Source organism: Panthera onca, chromosome F1 (genome assembly GCF_046562875.1).
Source record: "Panthera onca isolate mPanOnc1 chromosome F1, mPanOnc1 haplotype 2, whole genome shotgun sequence".
Lineage (NCBI taxonomy): Eukaryota > Metazoa > Chordata > Mammalia > Carnivora > Felidae > Panthera > Panthera onca.
Genome location: NC_138355.1, coordinates 68,230,607 through 68,251,819, shown reverse-complemented (window position 1 = coordinate 68,251,819; position 21,213 = coordinate 68,230,607). Strand labels below are relative to the sequence as shown.

Here is a 21,213-nt window from a genome sequence, read left to right as displayed (position 1 = left end):
TTTATGCGAAAGCTGGGATGGTATTTATTAGTGCAAGGGCATTTAGCGACTAAGTGCCAGGAGCAAGGTTTAGACCTCAGGCTGTCGCTCACCACCCTCTACACTGTCTCCATAAATATTGTTGTGGGAATCATTATATTCAACTATCATCAGGTGTCGTCTAGGATTTGAGGTTTTGTTATCCGGAGAAAACAGTAAGACAAAATGCAAAACTGCTCCAGGGACAGAGCTACGGTCAGGGCACAGCACAGGGGGCCCTTCAGTGGGCTGACTGCTGTGCATACTCCATGAGTTGGTTGAACTTACGGGTGATGTTGTGAGGGGGAGGAAGCAAAGAAGGAAGGCAGTCTGGAGTCGGGGCTTCTACTAAGTTCCGTCATGCCTGTGTCTACTCCTCTAGGGATAGGGACCCGTGTCTTCCAGCTTTCAGGTAAAGGGTTAGTACCCAAAATCTATAAAGAACTTATCAAAAAACAAAGAATCCAGCGAAGAAAGGGGCGGAAGACACGAATGGACACTTCTCCAAAGAAGACATCCAGATGGCCAACCGCCACACGAAAAAATGCTCCACATCACTCATCATCAGGGAGACACAAATCGAAACCCCAATGAGATACCACCTCCTACCTGTCAGAATGACTAACATTAACAATGCGGGGAACAATAGATGTTGGAGAGGATGTGGAGAAAGAGGGACACTTTTGCACTGTTGGTGAGAATGCGACCTGGTGAAGCTACTCTGGAAAACGGTATGGAGGTTCCTCAAAAAGTTAAGAGTAGAACTACCTTGCAACCCAGCAATTGCACTACTAGGTACTTATCCAAAGGATACAGGGGTGCTGATTTGAAGGGGTACATGCATCCCAAGGTTTACAGCCGTGCTATTGACAACAGCCGAAGTATGGAAAGCTCCCAAACATCGACTGACGAGTGGATAAAGAAGATGTGGTATATATAAACAATGGAGTATTACTCGGCAATCAAAAAGAAGGAAAGCTTGCCATTTGCAATGTGGATGGGACTAGTATACTATGCTAAACAAAACAAGTCCGCCAGAGAAAGACAAATATCATATGATTTCACTCATATATGGAATTTAAGAAACAAAACAGATGAACGTGGAGGAAAAGAAGGAAAAATAAGAAAAACAGGGAGGGAGGCAAACCATAAGAGACCCTTCGATACAGAGAACAACTTGAGGGTTGCTGGAGGGGAGGTGGGTGGGGGGATGGGCTAAATGGGGGATGGGCATTGACGAAAGCACCTGTTGGGAAGAGCACTGGGTGTTCTATGTAAGTGATGAATCAGCGGATTCTACCCCTAAAACCAAGACTATACTGTATGTTAACTAACTTAAATTTAAATAAATAAAATTTTTTAAAAAAGAGAAGAAAACCCAAAGGTGGACCTAGTAACGTGCCCTAGGTGTCTCTGAGTTTCTTATAGAAGAGCAAGAAGAAATGTCTTCCTTTATCTACCGAGTGCAGGAAAAAAACCAAGCAAGATTGAGCTGGAAATGACGAGTGCGTTTTGACCAAAGAAAAGATTCCCTGGCTGCAGGTACAGAGTGAGATTAGGAGGCCATTCTGGGAGGTAGCTTTTTTTCTGTTTTTAAATCATGAAATTCATTGCAAAAAAACACAGGACTATATAAAAATCTGTGTATCTTTAAAGAAAACTAAAGGATATCCAATGGCCATGTGTAAGTTACGAACTAGAACAAGAAGAATATTCAGGGCCGAGGAATTTCTCCCTCATTGGAATAATGAACTTACTGCGTCCTCTGGAGGCAAGATGGCCAGCAAATACCTCTTCTAGCCCAGGACGCTGGCCGTTCTTCCAGCAGTGGCTTACCTTGTCCTGCATGACTGCGAGGTTCCTCTCAAGACCTTTGTGACTGTGGAACAGCGCCTCAGAGCTAATGAGATCTTTGCCGTAGTCCTCAGAGGTGAGTTGAGGCTCCTTCTCTTTGATCCACTGGATGGCCTCCGTCACATCCCTGCCAGACAGCCACATGAGCTCCAACAAAGAAGATGTCAGGAATTACAGGGCAAACAATACACACGGCAAAGACCGCCCTGGTCCACTCGGCTAGCAATTACCTGGAATTCCCACTCACTATCGAAGAGTAATGCAAAGAGTTCTTGCTTTTAATGGCTTCCATTGACATGTAGGGGCCTGGGCATCTCCCTGGTCATTGGGCCTCTGCATATATGTCCCATATCTGGGTCAGCTCTTAATGAGTCTTTCTTCTACCCAACTCAACCTTCCACTCCCATCCAGTTCGTAATATGCTTTCCTTGCCTCTGCAGCCTTTCTATCACTAATTCACCTGTGCTACTTTTACAGCTTTAGTCTCCAGTCATCACACGCTTGGCCACGGGGTGGGTCACAGTTGTCATAACTACGCTCTCCCTTGCTGCCTTAAATGCAAGCACATGATTTCCTTTGGTTTGAGGGATTGGCCAGTAATTGCCAGCAGCAGACAGAGGCTGGCACAATCAGATGGGGCGCTGTCGTAGACTTTCCCATAACGTGTGGGCCAGATTCGTACCTTTTGAATCGCTGGAGGTCTGCAGCATTGGCCAGTGTTTCCTGTCGCTGCCCAGCCAGGCTGAGGAGACGCTTCCAGGCGGTGTTCACCTCATCCTGCTTTAGCTTAATCAAGGGCAGGTCAGGATGTTTCTCCTGTGGGAGGGGACCAGTGCGGGAGTGAGGCAAAGGTGAGATTATTCCAAAAATCATTTGACATTTCTCATTTCACGCTAGTTTGTACTTTGCCAGGCATGGAGAACGACCTTTTGGCCAGATCCCAGTCTTTGCCTTAGCCCTGCGCCCTAGCTTTAACTCGATCCACATTGCCAAAATCTAGAGGCCAAGCACCCAGATACGGTCTCTTTCACTCGCAGCCCTGGGGCACCCTATTAACACACATTGCTCAGCCATGGTGTTATTTTCAGAATTCCACCTTGTTGGTGCCTGCTAATCCCCTGAAAATCCTGAAAACCAAGGAAGAAAAAGCCCTGTCTGTGAAATATGACTTTATTTTCCAAAACTCTGCTACTGTGGTTCTTAACGTCTCTGGGGTCCTGACGCCTTCGAGAATCTACTGAGAGATTATACAGAATTATACACACATGTATCCACATTTAATTTTGGAGAAAAACTTCATGGATTGTTGCAAAGCATCTGAAGCACTGAGATTAATGAATACTAGGTTAAGTTAACAGCATAAGCCTATGTTGACACTTGGCACTTTTGAGTAGTTCCCACGTGTCTGTCTTTCTGCTCCTCCCGTCCCTGTCTCTTCACATTTCCATTCCCAATTCTGAAGCTGCTCCAGACGGGATTTTCGAGACTCTCCTTCCTGGATAGATGGTCCTTTCTGTTTGGCGCTGTGTGGGTCCCGGTCCCAAAGAGCAGAGGATGCACTCTAAGCTGTGTTGATCCTTCCCGTGGTAGGTTAGATAAATGGCCCTGCTATTTTACCAGGAAGCCTTCCTTTCGAGACGTGAAGTCCGTTTCCTCACGCTTTGGATCTGGGTTGGCCTATGGCTCGCTTACCATAGGATGTGCCAGAAATGATACGAGCTCCTGTACTTTCAGCTTCTGTTCTAACCTTTGGAACGCTGACACATAAGCAAACATGAAAGACCGTGTGGAGAAACCCCTCATTATCCTCGCCAAGGCCGCAGACGTGGGGGCAAGGCCGTTTTAGACCCTCTGCCCCAACTGAGCCACCAAATAACTGCAGCCACTTAAGAAACCTAGGTGGGACCAGGAGCATCGTCTAGCGGAACAGCTGAACCACTGAATCTGGAAGAAGTAAAACGTTTGTTGTTTTCAGTTTTGTGACGGTTTGTGAGATAGCACCGAATAACTAAACAACTTCCACAACGAGACAAAGCTGGCGGAGAGAAAAAATTTAGAGACTGTTGGAAACGTGGCCTGGAAAAAAACTGAGAGTCAGTTACTTTCCCCCCTCAGGTACCCATTCGTCCTGAGATCTCGGTTCTGTTAGTACAGAAAGATCGTTGCCGTTCTGGAGATGCAGTGAGGATGAGACCACATGGCAAAGCACAATAGCCAACGCTTGGAGTTTCGAATTCCTTTATAGCCACATAAAATTTCCTTTATATCCACATAAAATTTCCTTTATATACAAATAAAACCAGGCCGGCTTCCCGGTTTTCTTGCCACATCCTACAGTTACGTAGCCCCACACTGAATTGTTTGTCTGCTACAGATATTGAAAGCTTATTTAAACATTTTCTTAAGTAAAGGAAGGTAAATCTGCCTCCCTTCTCCTTCCCCCACCCACAAACATCATGTATAATGACATCGTCCATATTACAATAGCCCACCATTATTTTACACTCTTTGCTGCTTTATTCGGGTGCTTCTTCACGAAAAGGGTGCTGCATAAAACTGAGTGGTTGACCGATTGGTGTTCCGCACAGGAGTTACCCGGTTGCGGGTCTCATTCCTCCGCACATGTGCACAGGCACACCCACAGGTGTGAACACATACGCTCTCCCTCCCAGTCACGCCTCTATTTGCACAGACTGGCAAGGGATGGACCCGGACAGGAGAGCAGGTTGCCCCGGACCTGTCACGACAAGGACATGCAGCCTTGTTTTCTCCCGATGCCCGTGTCCCTCACGTCCCACCTGCTGATGGCGGAAGGCTTTGGCTATCGGGAGCCCTTCCCTGCATTGACCCTCTGCTCCCCACCTCACCTCGGCACACTGGTTGGCATACTGGTTCATTCCATCCAGTTTTCTTTTCTGAGTTTCCAGGTCCGCCTGGAACTCCTCAAACTTCTTATGCAGGACCTCTGTGCGTTCCCAGTCCTCACCCAGCTCTGCTGACGTCACTATAGCCTCCTGTGGACCAGGAAAGTCTGTTGAGCCACCGGCAAACGCTTCAGAATTCCTGCAGTTCAAATGCCCCAAACCATTGCCCACACTCCCCGGAAATCTCAGAAGGAGGGGCTGGTGGGGCCTGGGAGAGACCTTGAGGAAAGAGCCAGAAGCAGGAGCAGGTGTCCGGAGGGAGCACTCTGGCCCAGGGCATGGCACTCTTTGAGGTAATCTTCCAGAAAGACCAGGGACATGGTTGGCCAAGGCTCCCGGAAGCACCCTTTGTACTTTGGAACATGAGAAATAAATTCATCCTGGTTCTACTCAGGTCAACACACTGAGTATCCGCAAAAGGGCTGTGCTACGCACTTACTTGCTTACTTGTTATCTTCAGCCTTAACTACGGGATCATTCTTTCAGTGTCTAGAAAAATAGTTACAGGTACTGAGAGGCAGCCCTTAGGGATGGAGCAGGCAACACCGCCAGCCTGGACCCAGAGTCAGAGCAAAAATTCAGGAGAAGGAGCTGAGGGGCACGGAAAGTAGCCGGGGACAGGCCGGGAGCTCTTTCCCCCCACATTGCAATGTCAGTGGTCTCCAGGATACCCCCACATCTCTGCCAAAATTCCTACTTTCCGGGAACAGAGTCCAGGAACAGGCACCCAGACCGGTCTCCGAATTGCCTGCGTTCAGCTGCCGCGGGGTGCCTGGGACGCGAACGGGAAGTCCTCTGTGTCCTGCGCGGTCCCCACCTTGTCTCCGACCCACTCCAAGGTGTCGGCGCACTCCTGCAGGTACTGCTGTAGACGCAGGGCCCGCAGCAACAGGGCGCCCCTCTCCCGGGTCAGCTCCAGAAGCAGGTCCCACAGCGTGCGCAGCTGCTCCAGATGGGCCTTTGGGAAGAGAGGCGAAACCGCTCAGACACCGCACCTGCCTAGGGCAGCTGGGGCAGGTGCACACTCCCCCGGGGGGCAGGGGGGCTGGATAAAAATGTCATCCGCTCGTGCATTGACGGCTCCACAAGCATTTACAGGAGGGAATCGACATGCACGGGAGTAGCTGCTAAACCAGGCCGGATGTGATCTGCCACGAGAGAAAAAAATGTAAACGTGCTTTGAGGTTTTACAGGGTGAAACGATTGCCGACCACAAGACAGGAGGCCACAGAGATTCCTGGAAGAGTGCTCATGTGAACTGAACCTTAAGGAACAGATAGGATTTGGAAAGGTCCATGATAGGCAGAGGGCGTTCTAAGTACTGGCCAAGGCGTAGAAGAAACTTAGCACGAACTGTTTGCCAGAAGGAGTGAGAGTTACAGTTTTGCTAACTTGTAGTGGAAATTAGTGGCACCAAAACCATAAGAGAATTTTTGGACTATGCAGTCAAGGCTTTGACGCCAGGTTAGCTTAGAAGATCATGTATTACATAACTTGAAAAACTGAAGGCATCGTCTGTGTTATGTCCACAAGAATCTTCTATTTTCCAACTGGTCCACTGCATAAGGTAGCACACAGACCACACTTCTCTCCGAATCCTATAGCGGTGCAGTCTGATAGTTGTGAAAAGGTTTCGAACGTGGCTCAAATATTGTAATTGATGTAGGGGATCAGTGGCACACAAAGCTGGGAATAACACAAAAACGATTTCAATTGTGCACCAATAGGTACGTTCTGAGATTTTTCTTGTTACAGACTCTTCTTTCCAATAAGGTTCTCTTCTGGTTAAAGTCTGTGTTCTCTGGCCATATTTTGTTGACAGTAAAATGGACCAGAATTTGTATGCCAAATGTGGAAAGACTAGACCCAATTTTTAAATATGTAACGTAAATCTGGGCTGACGCTTCCAAAACAAAACAAAAGAACTCAGTGAAAAAAAGAAAAAAGAAAAAAGAAAGAAAGAAAGAAAGAAAGAAAGAAAGATAGATTTCACTCATGCAGAAGAGATCCTGAAGTGACTTTATCAACACAAGCATGTTGGAAGTGTGTGTGAATGAAGTCAGAAAAGAGTTGATCCGTTAGTAATGGATTCCAAAGGGGTGATGGTCTTTAGTCCTCATTGTTCAGGGGGGACTTTCTGAAGACGGGATTTGGGGAGCAGATGTACAGAACTACGATAGTAGTCACAGCATATGGGCTGTGAAGAGAGGGAGGCATCACAGACAGACAGGTATTTCAGAGAAGATTCAAATGGCAGAGCATCCCTTGTTTGAAGAGTCTAAGGAACATGGACCCTGAGGTCAGAAGAAATAATCAGAAATGACATTTGGGAGGGGCCCCCGGGTGGCTCAGTTGGTTGAACGTCTGACTCTTGATTTTGGCTCAGGTCATGACCCCAGGGTCATGGGATCAAGCCCCGCGTCGGGCTCCACAATGAGCATGGAGCCTGCTTGGGATTCTCTCTCCCTTTGTCCCTCCCCCACTCACACCCTGTCTCTGTAAAAAAAGAAAAATTAAAAAAAAATTTTTTTTAAAAATGAAATGACATTTGGGAAAGCCAATTCATCTGGGACATGTGGAACTGGGTTGAAAAGGACTTGATCTTCAGCGAAGTTATCCTGCGGTGGTCAAGGAGGAGTGTGATGCTACCCCAGGATAGCTTTTGTGTCATACCTCTTTTCCCACCCCAGGAACAGGAGGACGTCCCGTCATTTTTCCTGCCCCAGCCCAGTAGAAGATCAGAGGCAGGAACCCCGGTTCCAAGCCAGCTGCATCTAGCTGCATACCTGGCATAATCAATGAAAACTCTGATAACGTAATAAAAAGTTGGACTCATCTCTTCCAGAGTCATGTCGTATAGTTACCTTGGTGTCTTCATGGGCAAAATGCCCCTCGGCAAACCGGGTTTCCCTGATCTCTTCCAGTTCAGGAATGACCCTGGACTTTGCTTGCACTTCTGCTTCCAAGGATTCATGCTTCCGATACTTGCCCTGAAGTTTAGAAATCAGAGGACAAAGTTACAGACACAGAAGGAGGCAAACCGTAAGAGACTCTTGAAACCTGAGAATAAACTGGAGGTTGATGGGGGGTGGGGGGAGGGGAAAGTGGGTGAGGGGCATGGAGGAGGGCACCTGTGGGGATGAGCACTGGGTGTTGTCTGGAAACCAATTGGATGGTAAATTTCATATTTAAAAAAATAAATAAAATAAAAACGTGTAAAAAATAAAAAGTGAATTAAAACTCTAAAAGTAAAAATAAAACAAATAAAGTATGGATATACTTAAAAAAAAAAAAGAAATCAGAGGACATGGCTAATGAAGCCTAGCGTCCCTGGGTCCTAAAAATGTTCTTCTGTTCCTTTTTTTACTTTCGGGCGGAACTACTTGCTTCACAATCTAGATTAAGTGGTAACCCGTGCTCAGGGCTGGAGGAGTCACATCCTACAAGAAATGGTCACTCCTGGCCCCCCCAGGCTCAAAGTCAAGGGCCACAGAGAAATGTTTTGTCCTGTTCCCATCGCCTTTGGGGAGTTTCCAGTAAATACCCTCCATCGCCATCGGTGGGAATGAGAAGATGCCCCACATTTGTTCCTCTTCAGAAAAGAGGAAGTAAGTGCTATGGAAAGTTGAACGCAATGAGGAAAGTGATTATTACAATAATGGCTTTTTTGTGATTGAGATGTTTTCGCTTCTCAGATTATGCTGTTATTGGCCTATATAAATGGATGCACTTAATCCATATCACTTTGTTCTTGACCCAGTGCTTCCTCTCCAACATCAAGTACCCTTTTTAGGCAGGTTACCTTTTCTCCTGGTCATGACTCTGTCACATGCTGTAGGACAAGGAGGAGAGGAGCTTCCACCAAAGCTCTCCTCCTGACACCTGTCAAGTGGACTTATGAAGGGCATGGATAGCCCCTTGGGAGAAACCCAGGAAAAATTCCACTTTATTCCTATCCTTCTGAGCAGGGTGGAGGGCAACTGATTCTGAGGCACTGACGTTTCTTCACCTCAAAATATTAAAATCACAGAGTGTGTCATAAATTCTTTGAACTCTCAGTCACTGTTTCGCTCATGGCTTAATTTCAGATTCAGAATACATTCATAGAGGAGCGCCTGGGTGGCTCATCAGTTAAGTTCCCAACTCCTGGTTTCAGCTCAGGTCATGATCTCATGGTTTGTGAGTTCGAGCCCTACATTGGGCTCTGAGCTGACAGGGGAGAGCCCGCTTGGGATTCTCTCTCTCTCCCTCTGTCTCTGACCCTCCCATTCTCTCTCTCTCTGTCTCTCTCTCAAAAATAAATAAATGAACTTAAAAAAAAAGAATACATTCATAGAGCGAGTTTCCCTTGTAAATAAGGCACTGAGGCTTGAGAAGTTAAAGACACGGGCCATTTAGAAACAGAATTATGGTCCCTAATGGGTAGTCTGATCTTTCTGTGACATTATCACCTGACAGTTAACTAACTAGGCACTTACATTACAAGAATGTTACCCTCCCTGGAGATCTCAGGGTCTGCTCTGGGGAAGTCAAACGACTGACTACCTGTATGTTAGTTAGATCTTCATAGCTCTTATCATCTGCAATCTTGAGTTTCTCCAAGACCCACTTCTCTAGGTCATCTGCATCCCGTCTGAAAACCTGGTAATGATAGGACTCTTCGAGCTTCTGACCCCTCTCCGCAACCAGCTCCTTGAACCTCTGGTACCGAGTCAGCACCTCCCGACGTCTCTCCTGGATCGCCTCCGCAGTTTCCAGCACCTTTGGGCCACTAGTCTCCATAGCCTGAAAGTTAAAAATCTTCTCTTACTGGTGCTCAAATCTCTATGATGTCCCTTTTGTATGTCCTAAGGCCTTTACTCATGTGGGACTTAGATTCAGATGTCTTGAAGCCTGTTGTTATTAGGGGTCCAGTGTATCTACATAATTTCAACCTTATCTAGCTACCCTTTTGGCTAATAATTCTTTAGCACTCAGAACATTCTTCCAACTTTTCACATAAATGTGGGCCAACATCTATTACATTCTATAAGTTAGTTAAGATACATATAAACACAAATACATATATAAATTAATTAAGATATGTAATATATACATTCTGTAGATAAATTAAGTCAAAATTAATCTTCTCTACTTTTTTATTTGCTTTATATTTACAAACACTACAAACAAAAAGTTCAGCACATCTTGTATCCAATTATCATACATTTCAACTTATTAGCATCTCAGTAATTGGCTTCCGCAAGATAAAACATTATACTGTTAAACACCATAAGTGGGACCAACCTGTTTAGGGCAATAACTTGAAAAATCTCCATAGGATTACCTTCATTCATCTGGATGTGGGCACAGTTTCCCCTAGCTTACCTCCGCCAGGACACTGACTATCAAGTTCACATTTTAATCTTCCTCTGAAATATAATTGCTACTCTGTATATCGCTTTTACTACTTGGGCTACAGAATCAACTCATCGTCTACAGACCCAGATCTTTCTTGTGTACTATTTTGCTGCAAGTTCTCTGCTTGTTCCATATACGGACCCGTGTAAATGGGTCATCGCTAGATTTTCATGCTATAAAGCCCCAAGCTTAAGGTCGTGGTTTAAAAGGGGATACTCACAAGAAGAGAGTCAAAATCAATCTTCTCTACTTCTCAAAAGCCAAGAAACAACGCTTACGGATTCTGTCCAAGACGGTACAGAAAGGTCAAACGAGACTGCTTTCCTCATTATATCAATGACAAACTGTACCATAAAGAATTCCATACTCACGGTTTCCTTCGGAAAGCGTTTCACTTTTCATAAAGGTCAAGAACCTGGCAAGACAAAATGTTTCCAGAAGAGGGAGGAATAGAGAGAAAGAGAGGGAGAATTCACACGGAATTGTTTAGGCTTCCTCCCATAAAGATGAAAGAAATGGTACACATGTGGAAGAGTCAAAAAGAAAAAAAAAAGAAAGAAAAGAAAAGCCCTGGGCCCAGACTCCCGCCAGCTAGAGTCTCTGTTATCTTCAGAAGGCAGGAGACACGTTCAGCAGAGGCAGCTGTTAACTTGTGCAGTTGCTGGGTGACTCAGCGGTTCAGAGACTGTATGTAGCTCTAAAAGTTTCTCAGGAGGACTTCATAGGAAATAAAAGGAGGGTTTTTTCTTTAAATGAAAAATTAGAAAGCAAAAACCATTACAGATAGACGTAAGATAAAGAAGCCGTGTTATAATTCTGTGTTGTTTCTTTGACTCATCTTTGACTCGTCTTAGATGCTATGTCTGCGAATGGCAAATCATGAAGGAATTCTGGGTCATCCGCTCTCTGGACTCTGCAGAATTACAAGAACTTCAGAATTACAAGACTCTGCAGAATTACAAGGCACACATAGGTTCTTGTTCCAACCCATCTCTAGGAAATACAACTCAACCACTTCATGAAAACACAGAAGCAGATTTTTAACAGCCCTGAAATCAGTAAGATATGCTAATTCTTGCCGTAGAGCCTTTGTGAAAATAGGAAGAAAATTGTATTCCTGGTCTTCCAGGCTGGGTTTTTAAAAATCTCATTCAGCCGTTCCCTTAACCATTTAAAGGGAAGGGATGGAGGAAGGAAGACATGTGTGTGTTTATTCGTATTTCATGAAGCAAAAATGAGCATACCTCATTTGACAAACGAATAAAATATCTGAGAATGGGACAGAGTTCTAAAATGTGGGATAAAAGTCATCGTGTTTTATGAATTGTTTTTAATGGAGTGCAAAGGAAGCAGAAACAGTTCTCCAAAGGCATAGTTCTTTTTGGCCACGTTACAAAAATGAAACAAACAAAGAGAAAATACCGGGATGGTTTCAGATCCTCCTACAAAGCAGGGGACTGCCCAAGCCAAGTATGTGACCCACACTTCATTCCAGGTTGGATCCACCTTGAATAACCAAGCGTTCATAGTCTATTAAGGTAGAACAAGGTTCTATACCTCTGATTTCCCTCTTCCCTCTTCTTCACCCAAAACAACTGAGAGAGCTTCAAATTCTCTTCTTGAACATCTAGTCTTACTTTACTTTTCCATACAGTTTCATTCTATTCAAATCAAACAGGGTACTCAACGCAGCAACACAAATCTTAGTGGATGTGTTATATCACATGCACCAAGGAACCTGTGACTGGAGTTGAGGTGGACAGGACATTTAAAAACTTTTTTCTAAGATGTAAGGACCACCATCAATTATCCTATCTTCAGGTACATATAATTTATATGTTGGCATGATCAATTCACATTGATTTCCAATCTTTAGAGGATTCTGGGAAGCAGGGATTATCATCCCCATTTTTATATGAGAACAGAGGTGGTGTCTGAGAGGGATCCCATCCCGTGGCTTTCAGTTTGGGTGCATGTAAACAAAGAGTCAAGTCCCCATGAGGAACACCGTTATGCCACCCTGCCCTCCATCTGTTGTAGCCAAGCACCTCTTAATCCATCAACATTGCTGGTTGTCCCATTCCAGAATCTTCCCGGCGACAACCATGTGATAACCTTGGGACCAAGGAAACAACAGGGCCCCATCAGCACGACTGGTCACCATGAAATAATGAAATAAAAGTGGGTGAGAACAATAGCCTTGAGAGCAGGTAGAGATGTGCAAACGCACAAGAGTCAGGAAAGAGGTTTCATGCATCAAAACCCAGCGTTGCGTGACTTTTCCACCATGGCAGCCAGGAGGGCTCCTGGTGCAAGCTTCTCTGTCAGCAGTCTGGCTGCCCGTGTGGCAGCTACCAGCTAAGTCCCTCCCCAGCCCATCTTCTCAGGCCCTCCAGGTTGACGGAGCCACTGCTGTCCCAGAGCGCCACCCTTGTTGGGTGCCCTTGGGATGGATGGAGAGTCATGACAAGAAAATCTCAGATCCTGGTGGCTTCACCCTTGGAGTCCTGAGCCCTCTTGCCACTTTCATAGTTTTCCAAGAATGCTCATCGGCTCTGATGGTAGACAGACTCTGATTCCAGACACTCAGGTAAAGAACGCGAATAGAGTGGAGGTTTAGAATCGTGTACTGTCTTTAAAATTGCGTGTTGCTCTGTATGTGAGCGAGGGCTGAGCGGCTGCAGACGAAGGTGGAGGGCGTCCCCGACAGCTTCATCAGAGACGAGTCTCGAATTCAGTGGTACAAGGGCAGGGTGATTGGCAGGGCCCTTGCATGGGTCGTGGGTATCGGCTCTGGGCAGATCTGTACTCCACACGGCGGTTAATCAGCCCTGCCCAGCTTCCCCGGGGCCCCTTTTGGCTATCGGATCTTTTCCTGGGCCCTGAACTCCCAGAGGTGCTCCACACCCCAAAGTCTGAAGCAGCCCCAAGCCGCAGCATGAACACCCCTATCGTGTTGACTGTGGATTTTCTGGAGTCCCACTTTCTCAGCTCATCTGCCCAACAAGGAAAACTATGTTACTTTTAGTGTCAGACTAATCTTTTCTTCCATGGGATAAAGGTCATTATTAGTTTATTTTTTAAACATTATTTTTTTTTTCTCCAGAATTAGTTCTCATTTTAAAATGTCTCTACTTTTATTTTTTTTTTTGTCTCTTCTAGGGGTTAGAATATTAGATAGTATAATTCAAAAACATAAAATGATCTCTTTGCAGTTAACTGTCCCCACGCTAATTGTTATCACTGCCTATCCTCTAAAGTTATTTGGGATATATATTATTCAAGTTTGCAATCCTACAATAAAAGAAATATAATTCTTTCCCCCCTACTACAGTCTTCTCTCGCTCTCCCTTATGTATTTTATTATTATTATGTTTTACTTGGTATCCCTGCATGGAATAAGGAAAAACAAAACCCATGACATGCGCTTTCTGCAACGAACCATGTGATTGAGGCAGGAAGGAAACTTTGGGGATAATGGCAAAACCCCTGGATCTCACACCGAAACATCTAACTTGAAAGCTTGATTCTTCCACTTAATAACCTGATGAGCATAGGAAATTCGCTTAAATTTTGTTAAGTATATAATGGGGACAGTCATGACTAATCTACCTATTTCAGGGTGTTGTTATATGACTCACTTTATGTTTCAGTTACAGGTCATACATTTTATTCTGAATCATTAATTCTGAAAATCAGAATATAAAGGGCAGGGATGGGCTGTGGGATAATCCCCCATAAAGCTAAGGGCTTATCTTTTCAAGGATGATTTGCGATGCATCATTTAAAAGTCTTACATAAAACTGGTTGATGTTCCCAGACACTAATAATTTTCTTTGAGTACAGCAGCACTAAAGGAAACTGTATAAACCTAAGTCCTCATAAACCTTGTAAAGATAGCAGGATCAGTGCCATGGCCCCACTCGGGGCAAAGAAGAGCTCAACTAAAAAAGATTATTTCTCATTAAAATAAAGGGAAGTAGGAGCCAAGTGCCAAGACTGAACATACTATTTCCTTCACAGCCCTGATTAAACTATGAAGTTTAGTTCTTATATTTAACGGACTAGAGCCCCCATGATATCAGTGAAAGTTCTATTTAGCATCTAAATATATGCCAGTCATAGAAATTTTAGTGGACTGTCTGTCACATGGCTCCATTTCATTCTTTAAAAAGTGCTGTATGTGTATATATCACATACAGGTATGTGTATATATCACATACCTTGCCTTCACCCATTACTTGCCCTCCCCTGCCGTACCCTGGAGTGTGGGAACCGTCTGAGTTTTTTCTATACCTTAACTTTTTTATAACGTCTAATTTGTCAAGAAGCATAGACTATCTCTCTTCTAAAACTTTACACTTTCAGGGGTGCCTGGGTGGCCCAGTCGGTTAAGCATCTGACCGGCTCAGGTCACGATCTCACAGTTCATGGGTTCGAGCCCCGCGTCGGGCTCTGTGCTGACAGCTCAGAGCTTGGAATCTGCTTCGGATTCGGTGTCTCCCTCTGTCTCTCTGCCCCCTCCCCTCAAAAATGAATAAACATTTAAAGAAATAAAAAAAAAAAACCTTTACACTTTCAGCAAACTATTATTGAGCCTTTTCATGGACACCGAGTTCTAACAGGCAGAGGGAACATAGAGGTGACCGAAGCAAGATGCCTGCTCTCGAGGAGTTTACAAACCAGAGGCTGCACTTTCACACTGCATGTGTAAGATTATGCTAATGGTCCTGCACTGAGAGCTGTCTGCGTGCAAAATACATGTGCTACAGCAAAGTGATGTCAGTAACACTGGATTTTCTACAAAAAGACGTAAGCATAGTTCGTAATTGCAAATATAAGCCACTTGAACGGGGACGTTTGTAAATCGGTCACTGAAAGGGAAGTTTTCATGTCTACGTCAAAGTTTCCATTATGGCCTCTCTTCCCCGTTTCTGAAACAAATTAAAAGATAATGTGGCACTCTGATCAGTTGGTGTCGAAGGGTTCAGAGGAATTTCAGTGAAAAGAATGTCAGAGCTACTTTTGAGGTGACTTTGGAGAAAACTTAGTACCGCTTTATGGTCTTTCGAAAATCTGGTCCAGAGATGAGCCTCCTCATTGCCAATGTCATGTGAACGGAGGCGAGAGTAAGCCACCTGGGGCATTCAGAGAAAGGTGATGATAGCCAGAGACTCCAAAAGAAAAGGAAGCGGTCTCTGATTTCTTGAACTGCCATGTGTTCCCACCAAGAGGACAACACCCTGGTAAGACATGCGATAAATATCTACCTTCGAGGTGCAAGAAACAATCCTTGTTTAAAAGACAATAGACACTTGATAAATTTTTTCTAAAAGAATGAATGAATGAATGAATGAATGAATGAATGAATAAGTAAAGATAACTTTATCTAAGTGTCAAAAGTTCAATCGGAACCAATGTTTAAAACACATTTACCCCAAATACATTCGGGGTGTGTCAGCTCTTGGTTTTACTTGGAATAAGAAAGGACACTGCCTAGAAAGCAGCTTCCATTCCTCCCAGAGAAAGCTCTAGGCCACCATTATTGGGGATGGAATAGAGCAAGGTATTCCTTAAAAGCAGTCCATTGTCTGTCCTTGGTTTGTGTCAAGAATTTTTCCTAAATTGAATGTGGATGGAGATCTAGAGGTAAATAAACAAACATAAAGAAACAGTAAAGGTTCTGCACGTCTCAGAAGAAATAGGATTTCTCTTTGAAGTTTTTCTTGATTTTGCAAGCATAGTTTCTATTTCCTTTTTTTTAACATTTTCGTTTATTATTTTTGAGAGACAGAGGGAGACAAAGCACGAGCTGGGGAGGTGCAGAGAGAGAAAGAGGGAGACACAAAATCGGAAGCAGGCTCCAGGCTCTGAGCTGTCAGCACAGAGCCCGAAGCGGGACTCGAACTCATGGACTGTGCAGTCATGACCTGAGTCAAAGTCAGATGCTCAATCGACTGAGCCACCCAGGCACCCCGCCTAGTTACTACTTCTGCTATGATTCTATGAATTTTGTTATTACTTCTTTTTATTGTGCCTTTACAGGCCTCTCTCCAGGGCTTCAGTGGAAACTCTTTTGTTCAGAAACTATCAATGCCTCATGTGTAAGAACTGGTCAGTAATGAATTGTTCAGTAAATCCATGCAGATGAGACGTCTGAGATTAAAAAAAAAAATGAGGGGGGCTCCTGGGTGGCTCAGTCGGTTGAGCGTCCGACTTCAGCTCAGGTCATGATCTCACGGTTTGTGAGTTCAAGCCCCGCATCAGGCTCTGTGCTGACAGCTCAGAGCCTGGAGCCTGCTTTGGATTCTGTCTCCCTCTCTCTCTGCCCCTCCCCTGCCCACGCTCTGTCTCTGTCTGTGTCTCAATAAATAAACATTAAAAAATTTTTTTAATTAAAAAAAAATGCGGGACAACATTAACAGTGAACATAATGACCTTCAAATTACATGCTGAATTACTTATGAGGGTTTTTCAGTATATAATTATATATAATAAACATAGTAAACTCTAATAAGCACACTGATGAGGTGGGAAGCAGGAGGAGGGCTCGTGGCTCACCCTCGCAATGTGGATGCAGGGTCACTGCAGGGAGGCACGGAGGTCCCCTCTAAGTAACCCTCCCCTTTGCCCCCAGCACTGACTCGAGATGGGAGCAAAGCCCCAGGAGATACTTTGGATTCGATCCCAACATTCAACTCGGGCCACAAGGTGGTAGGCTGGTTAGCAATTATGTATGATCAATTCCCAGAAGTAGCAGCCGCGGTTTGAAACTTTGGGGGCAGCCCAGCCAGGATGGGGGAGGTGACAGGTGGCCTTCGCGCTCAGTGCAGCCTCTTCCGAGATTCCAAGTGTTGGAGGACAAGTACCTTTTCAGGAGAAAGTCGACAGCATCTCTGTGCTGGTTTGCAAGCCCCCACCCCACCGCAGGGAGTTCTGCAGGTGTAATCTGAGACCGGTCCCCATATGTGGAGGACAAGGAGAGACCCAGAAAGAGGTGGGCCACTCCAGGTCGGTAGGTGGCGGGTATAATAAGCAAAGGGAACTTACATACCGGGCTTGTCTTGGGCGGCCACAGGTTCCTGTACCCACTCGCCAGGGTCTTAAGAGTTTCTAGTGAGACATTAACAGGGTTCAGCTGCATATACTGGGCAGCAGCCGTGAGCATCTGGGTCCTTGGCCGGCCTCCAAGAGGGGGAAGGGCCAACGGAACCCACATCCCAAGGACAGGGGAGGGGGTTTGGACCTCCCATCCCCGGGATGCGGCTCATGGGTCCCGTCCTCTTGATGAGCTTCCCTAACTCTCTGTGGTTCTTTTTCATCATCGGTTGTAGCAGTTTCTGTTGTGCTTCAGTGTGGACAACATCTCTGATTTCTTGTAGCAGCTTTCCAAGAGTGACACAGCACCGGGTCAAAGGTGCACGGGCTGAGCAGGCAGAAGTTAAGTATCAAAACGATGCAAGTCGTTAGATTTGCAGTAGCGACTAATAGTGCAAAGTTACTGAGAATTAGCATCCTGTGTTCTGTTCTCCGGCACCTTAATAATATCCTCCTGAATACAAACGGGTTTCTATTCTTACCTTGTTTTGTGATTAAGGAGTAGTCCCACAGCTGAACTCCACCATGCAAACGATGAGAACAAATGTGAAGCCAGCTCCATATTTTAATAACGGTAATTTATTAATTACAGTAATAATTAATAACAGTAAATTAATAACAGTAACTTATTCTGTCCCACCACTTACGGAAGACCCTTGCTAACCCTATGCGTGCTGATTTTTTTTTTAATGTGGACGAAGTTTAATGGTTGCTTACTGGATGAGGAAAAGCAAAGTAAATATTTCAGCTCCTTGAATTTGTTCAACTCGGATCCCGGACCGTGAGCTTCCAGACATCAGAGAATGTGCCTCGTCCCGGCATTATTCCAACACACATCACTCTCCCCTGCATATGGTAGATAATTTTTAGACGTTTCTTGAAGAAATAGGTAAAGTATTTCAATAGCACCTACGGGAACCTCAGGGATGGTCTCTGCTGAGTAGCTTCTGAGCAGCGAGTCCTCTGCATGTCACTGTTTTCTCAGGAACATCGACGCAATATTAGGAATATAACATGGTGGTTAAGAGCAAGGCTTTAAAAAATTTTTTTTAATGTTTATTTATGTTTGAGAGACAGAGAGAGACAGAGTGTGAGCGGGTGAGGGACAGAGAGAGAGGGAGACACAGAATCTGAAGCAGGTTCTGGGCTCCGAGCTGTCAGCACAGAGCCTGATGTGGGGCTCGAACTCATGAACTGGGAGATCATGGCCTGAGCCGAAGTCAGAGGCTTAACCGACTGAGCCACCCAGGCACCCCTAGAGCAAGGCTTTTGAAATAATAGAATGGGGTGCAAATCACAGTCCGGCCTCTTACTAAATGTGTGTCCTTAGACAAATCACTTAAACCCTATGAGCCACAGTTTTCTCACTTATATACTAAGAATGATAGTAATTAATACCCATCGCTTAGGATTGTTATCAAGTAACATATATACAGGAGACATTTATTACAATGTCTTGTATATAATGCACGCCCAATAAGTAGAAAATTGTATTATTGTTATTATTAATATAATATTGTTATTATTGATATAATTACAGCCGTGAAGATATAAAATGTTATTTTATTATTAGAAGTGAAAGTAAGGTTAATAAATGCAGCACACTTGTTGGGAAAAGAAATATATTTAAAATTAACAAGAATGAGCTGGCTGTTCCTGTGCTGACCAAGTCAGAAGCCACTTGACCCCAAGATTTACTAAGAGCAGTGTTACAAAGTAACACATGAATATCAACACACTCCATGAGCCTTCTTTTCCTGTTTCTTTTGCTTTTATTTTTCCCTCCTCTTGGAATTTTCTTTATTCAACACACACACACACACACACACACACACACACACACACACACACATTACTTACTAAAATTCCACTCACAATCTGGAGTAGGGTGGGTCTAATCACAGGATTTCAAAGTAATGAAGTGGTCAGATCTAAGTTTTAAGAAATAACTTAGCCTCACTTTGGAGAGCAGCTTGTGGGTGGAAAAGTATAGATGTAAGTGAGAGAGTTTTAGGCTATATTAATATTTAGGGACATTGATAATATCTAGGAAAGGTTTATATAATATAAAATTGAAAAGTGGAAAAAACAGATAAGAAAATCATGTAAACCTTTCCCATGTTGGAGATTTATGTGGATCGATTCTCTAACAAACAATGTTGTACTTGGGAAAATTCAGTTAAAATAAGTAGTCAGTCAGTCAGTGAAGTAATTCCATTCCTGATTTCTCTGGAAGAATGTGAGACATAGATACATTACGTGAACCCAGCAACGCTAATGATCTCCCTTTTTCTCTTTTCCCTCATTTTTTTTATGCCAAATATTCCCTGAAGACTTCCCTTGTCAAGACATCTCCACCCACAACCTATGGCTTTTGCTTTTCTCTCAGTTACCTTTTCTTCTCCGTCTGAGCTCTTTATGAGATAGTATTAGCCTTTTCTCAGAAGCCCTTTCCCCTTTCTCCTGTCCACAGAGCCCGACACAAGGCTCGAACTCATGAACCGTGAGGTCATGACTTGAGCTGAAACCAAGAGTTAGACGCTTAACAAACTGGGCCACCCAAGCAGCACTTCATCACATTCTAACTGAGGGGTGAGCCTTGGAGAAAATCACCCTTTATGAAACGTGTAAGAAAAGTCAGAAAGACAGAGCCCTCAAACAAAGGAGGACAAGAAGAGCCCACCATCCTCAAAGCCAGGGGAAAAGAGATTGAAAAGGGAAGAGTTTCTCAATACCAGTGATCGGTGGGCTGGATCATTCAGCATGGCCATACTGGTTTATCCATTCAATAAGTATTTATCGATGTTGTTGCTTAATTAATACAATACCCTTTATGACATTGAAAACAAAGATTAAGTTTTTCAATTTACTATGAAAAAAATACTGATTCATTAATGAATAGATTAGTTATATTTGTTCACTTTTTTGAAGGCCAAGTTTTGTTTGTTTGTGTTGTTTCGTTTTGTTTTTGCTTTTAAAGTATTATTTAGTGATCTTCTTGCTCTAAGATTCTTTGTCATCCTCTTGAACCACCACACAACTGCAGCCAACTACTTTTTTGGGTCTCATCCCCTGTCAATTCTACAGAGGCCTACCCATTCTCCTAGTTTCTCATGGTCACCAATGTACCTGAAGTTGATTTACTGTTGACTACAATGGCCTCCACTAGCTTCACACATTACTGTTGGCCGCAAGCACACGAAGATGGCCTTGACTCATTATTGACCCAGAATGGAACTCACCTTGCACAACATTGTTAAGGTACAAAAGGAGCAGGGGAGTCATAATAGGACCTGCTGAAGTATGTCTATATGGCTATTTATCAATAATAAATATTCAAGTTAGGAATTAGGGTTATTTTTCAGCTATATCCATTGGTAGTACCATGGAGAGAACTTAGTCTTATGAAGATAATTTTTCCATTACCATATCTTACAAACAAATACTTTGACAATGCTAAAATTAAATGTTTACCCAGATCATTTCCAGAAAATCAACTTATCTTGACTAAAGTGAGTGGCAGAAAGCTTAATTACCATAGTCAGATCCAAAGATATGTCAAGCGCCCTCCTTAATGCACTTGACATATTTGTTTTTATCTGACTTTGTTAAGGAGGGCACTTGTCGAGATGAGATTGGTGTTGTATGTAAGAGATGAATCGCTGGGTTCTATCCCTGAGACCAATACTACACTGTGTGCTACCTAACTTTAATTTAAATAAATAAATTATGTACTCTAAAAAAATGTGCCAAGTTGGGTACAGAGCAAAAGAAACTATTGAATTCAGTTATTAGGGAATTCTGTTTCTTGGTGACCTCTGTAAGACCAGTCTCGGTGAACAGCTGATGGGAAAGGACAGATCACAGAGCTGAGAGTGAAAAGGCCCCAGTGGCCATATAGACGTCCAATAATTAGATC

At 44.0% G+C, this 21,213-nt stretch overlaps 1 protein-coding gene across 5 annotated transcripts in view; it reads right to left on the bottom strand.

Annotated features, from left to right (window-relative positions):
- Positions 1-10,870, bottom strand: part of SPTA1 (spectrin alpha, erythrocytic 1) — a 65,400-nt gene extending 54,530 nt beyond the window's left edge. For 3 of the 5 annotated variants that reach the window (XM_078441285.2, XM_078441288.2, XM_078441289.2), the window contains exons 1-7: positions 10,568-10,870; positions 9,342-9,581; positions 7,661-7,786; positions 5,614-5,754; positions 4,740-4,886; positions 2,555-2,688; positions 1,855-1,999 (exon numbers count right to left, since the gene is read on the bottom strand). In XM_078441285.2, the coding sequence (XP_078297411.2) occupies positions 1,855-1,999; positions 2,555-2,688; positions 4,740-4,886; positions 5,614-5,754; positions 7,661-7,786; positions 9,342-9,578 (930 nt within the window). In that variant the 5' untranslated portion in view covers positions 9,579-9,581; positions 10,568-10,870. Of the gene's footprint in view, positions 1-1,854; positions 2,000-2,554; positions 2,689-4,739; positions 4,887-5,613; positions 5,755-7,660; positions 7,787-9,341; positions 9,582-10,416; positions 10,530-10,567 lie in introns of those variants that run through there. The other 2 variants (XM_078441286.2, XM_078441287.2) reach the window with 2 other exon arrangements.
- Between the last annotated feature and the right edge of the window lie 10,343 nt (positions 10,871-21,213).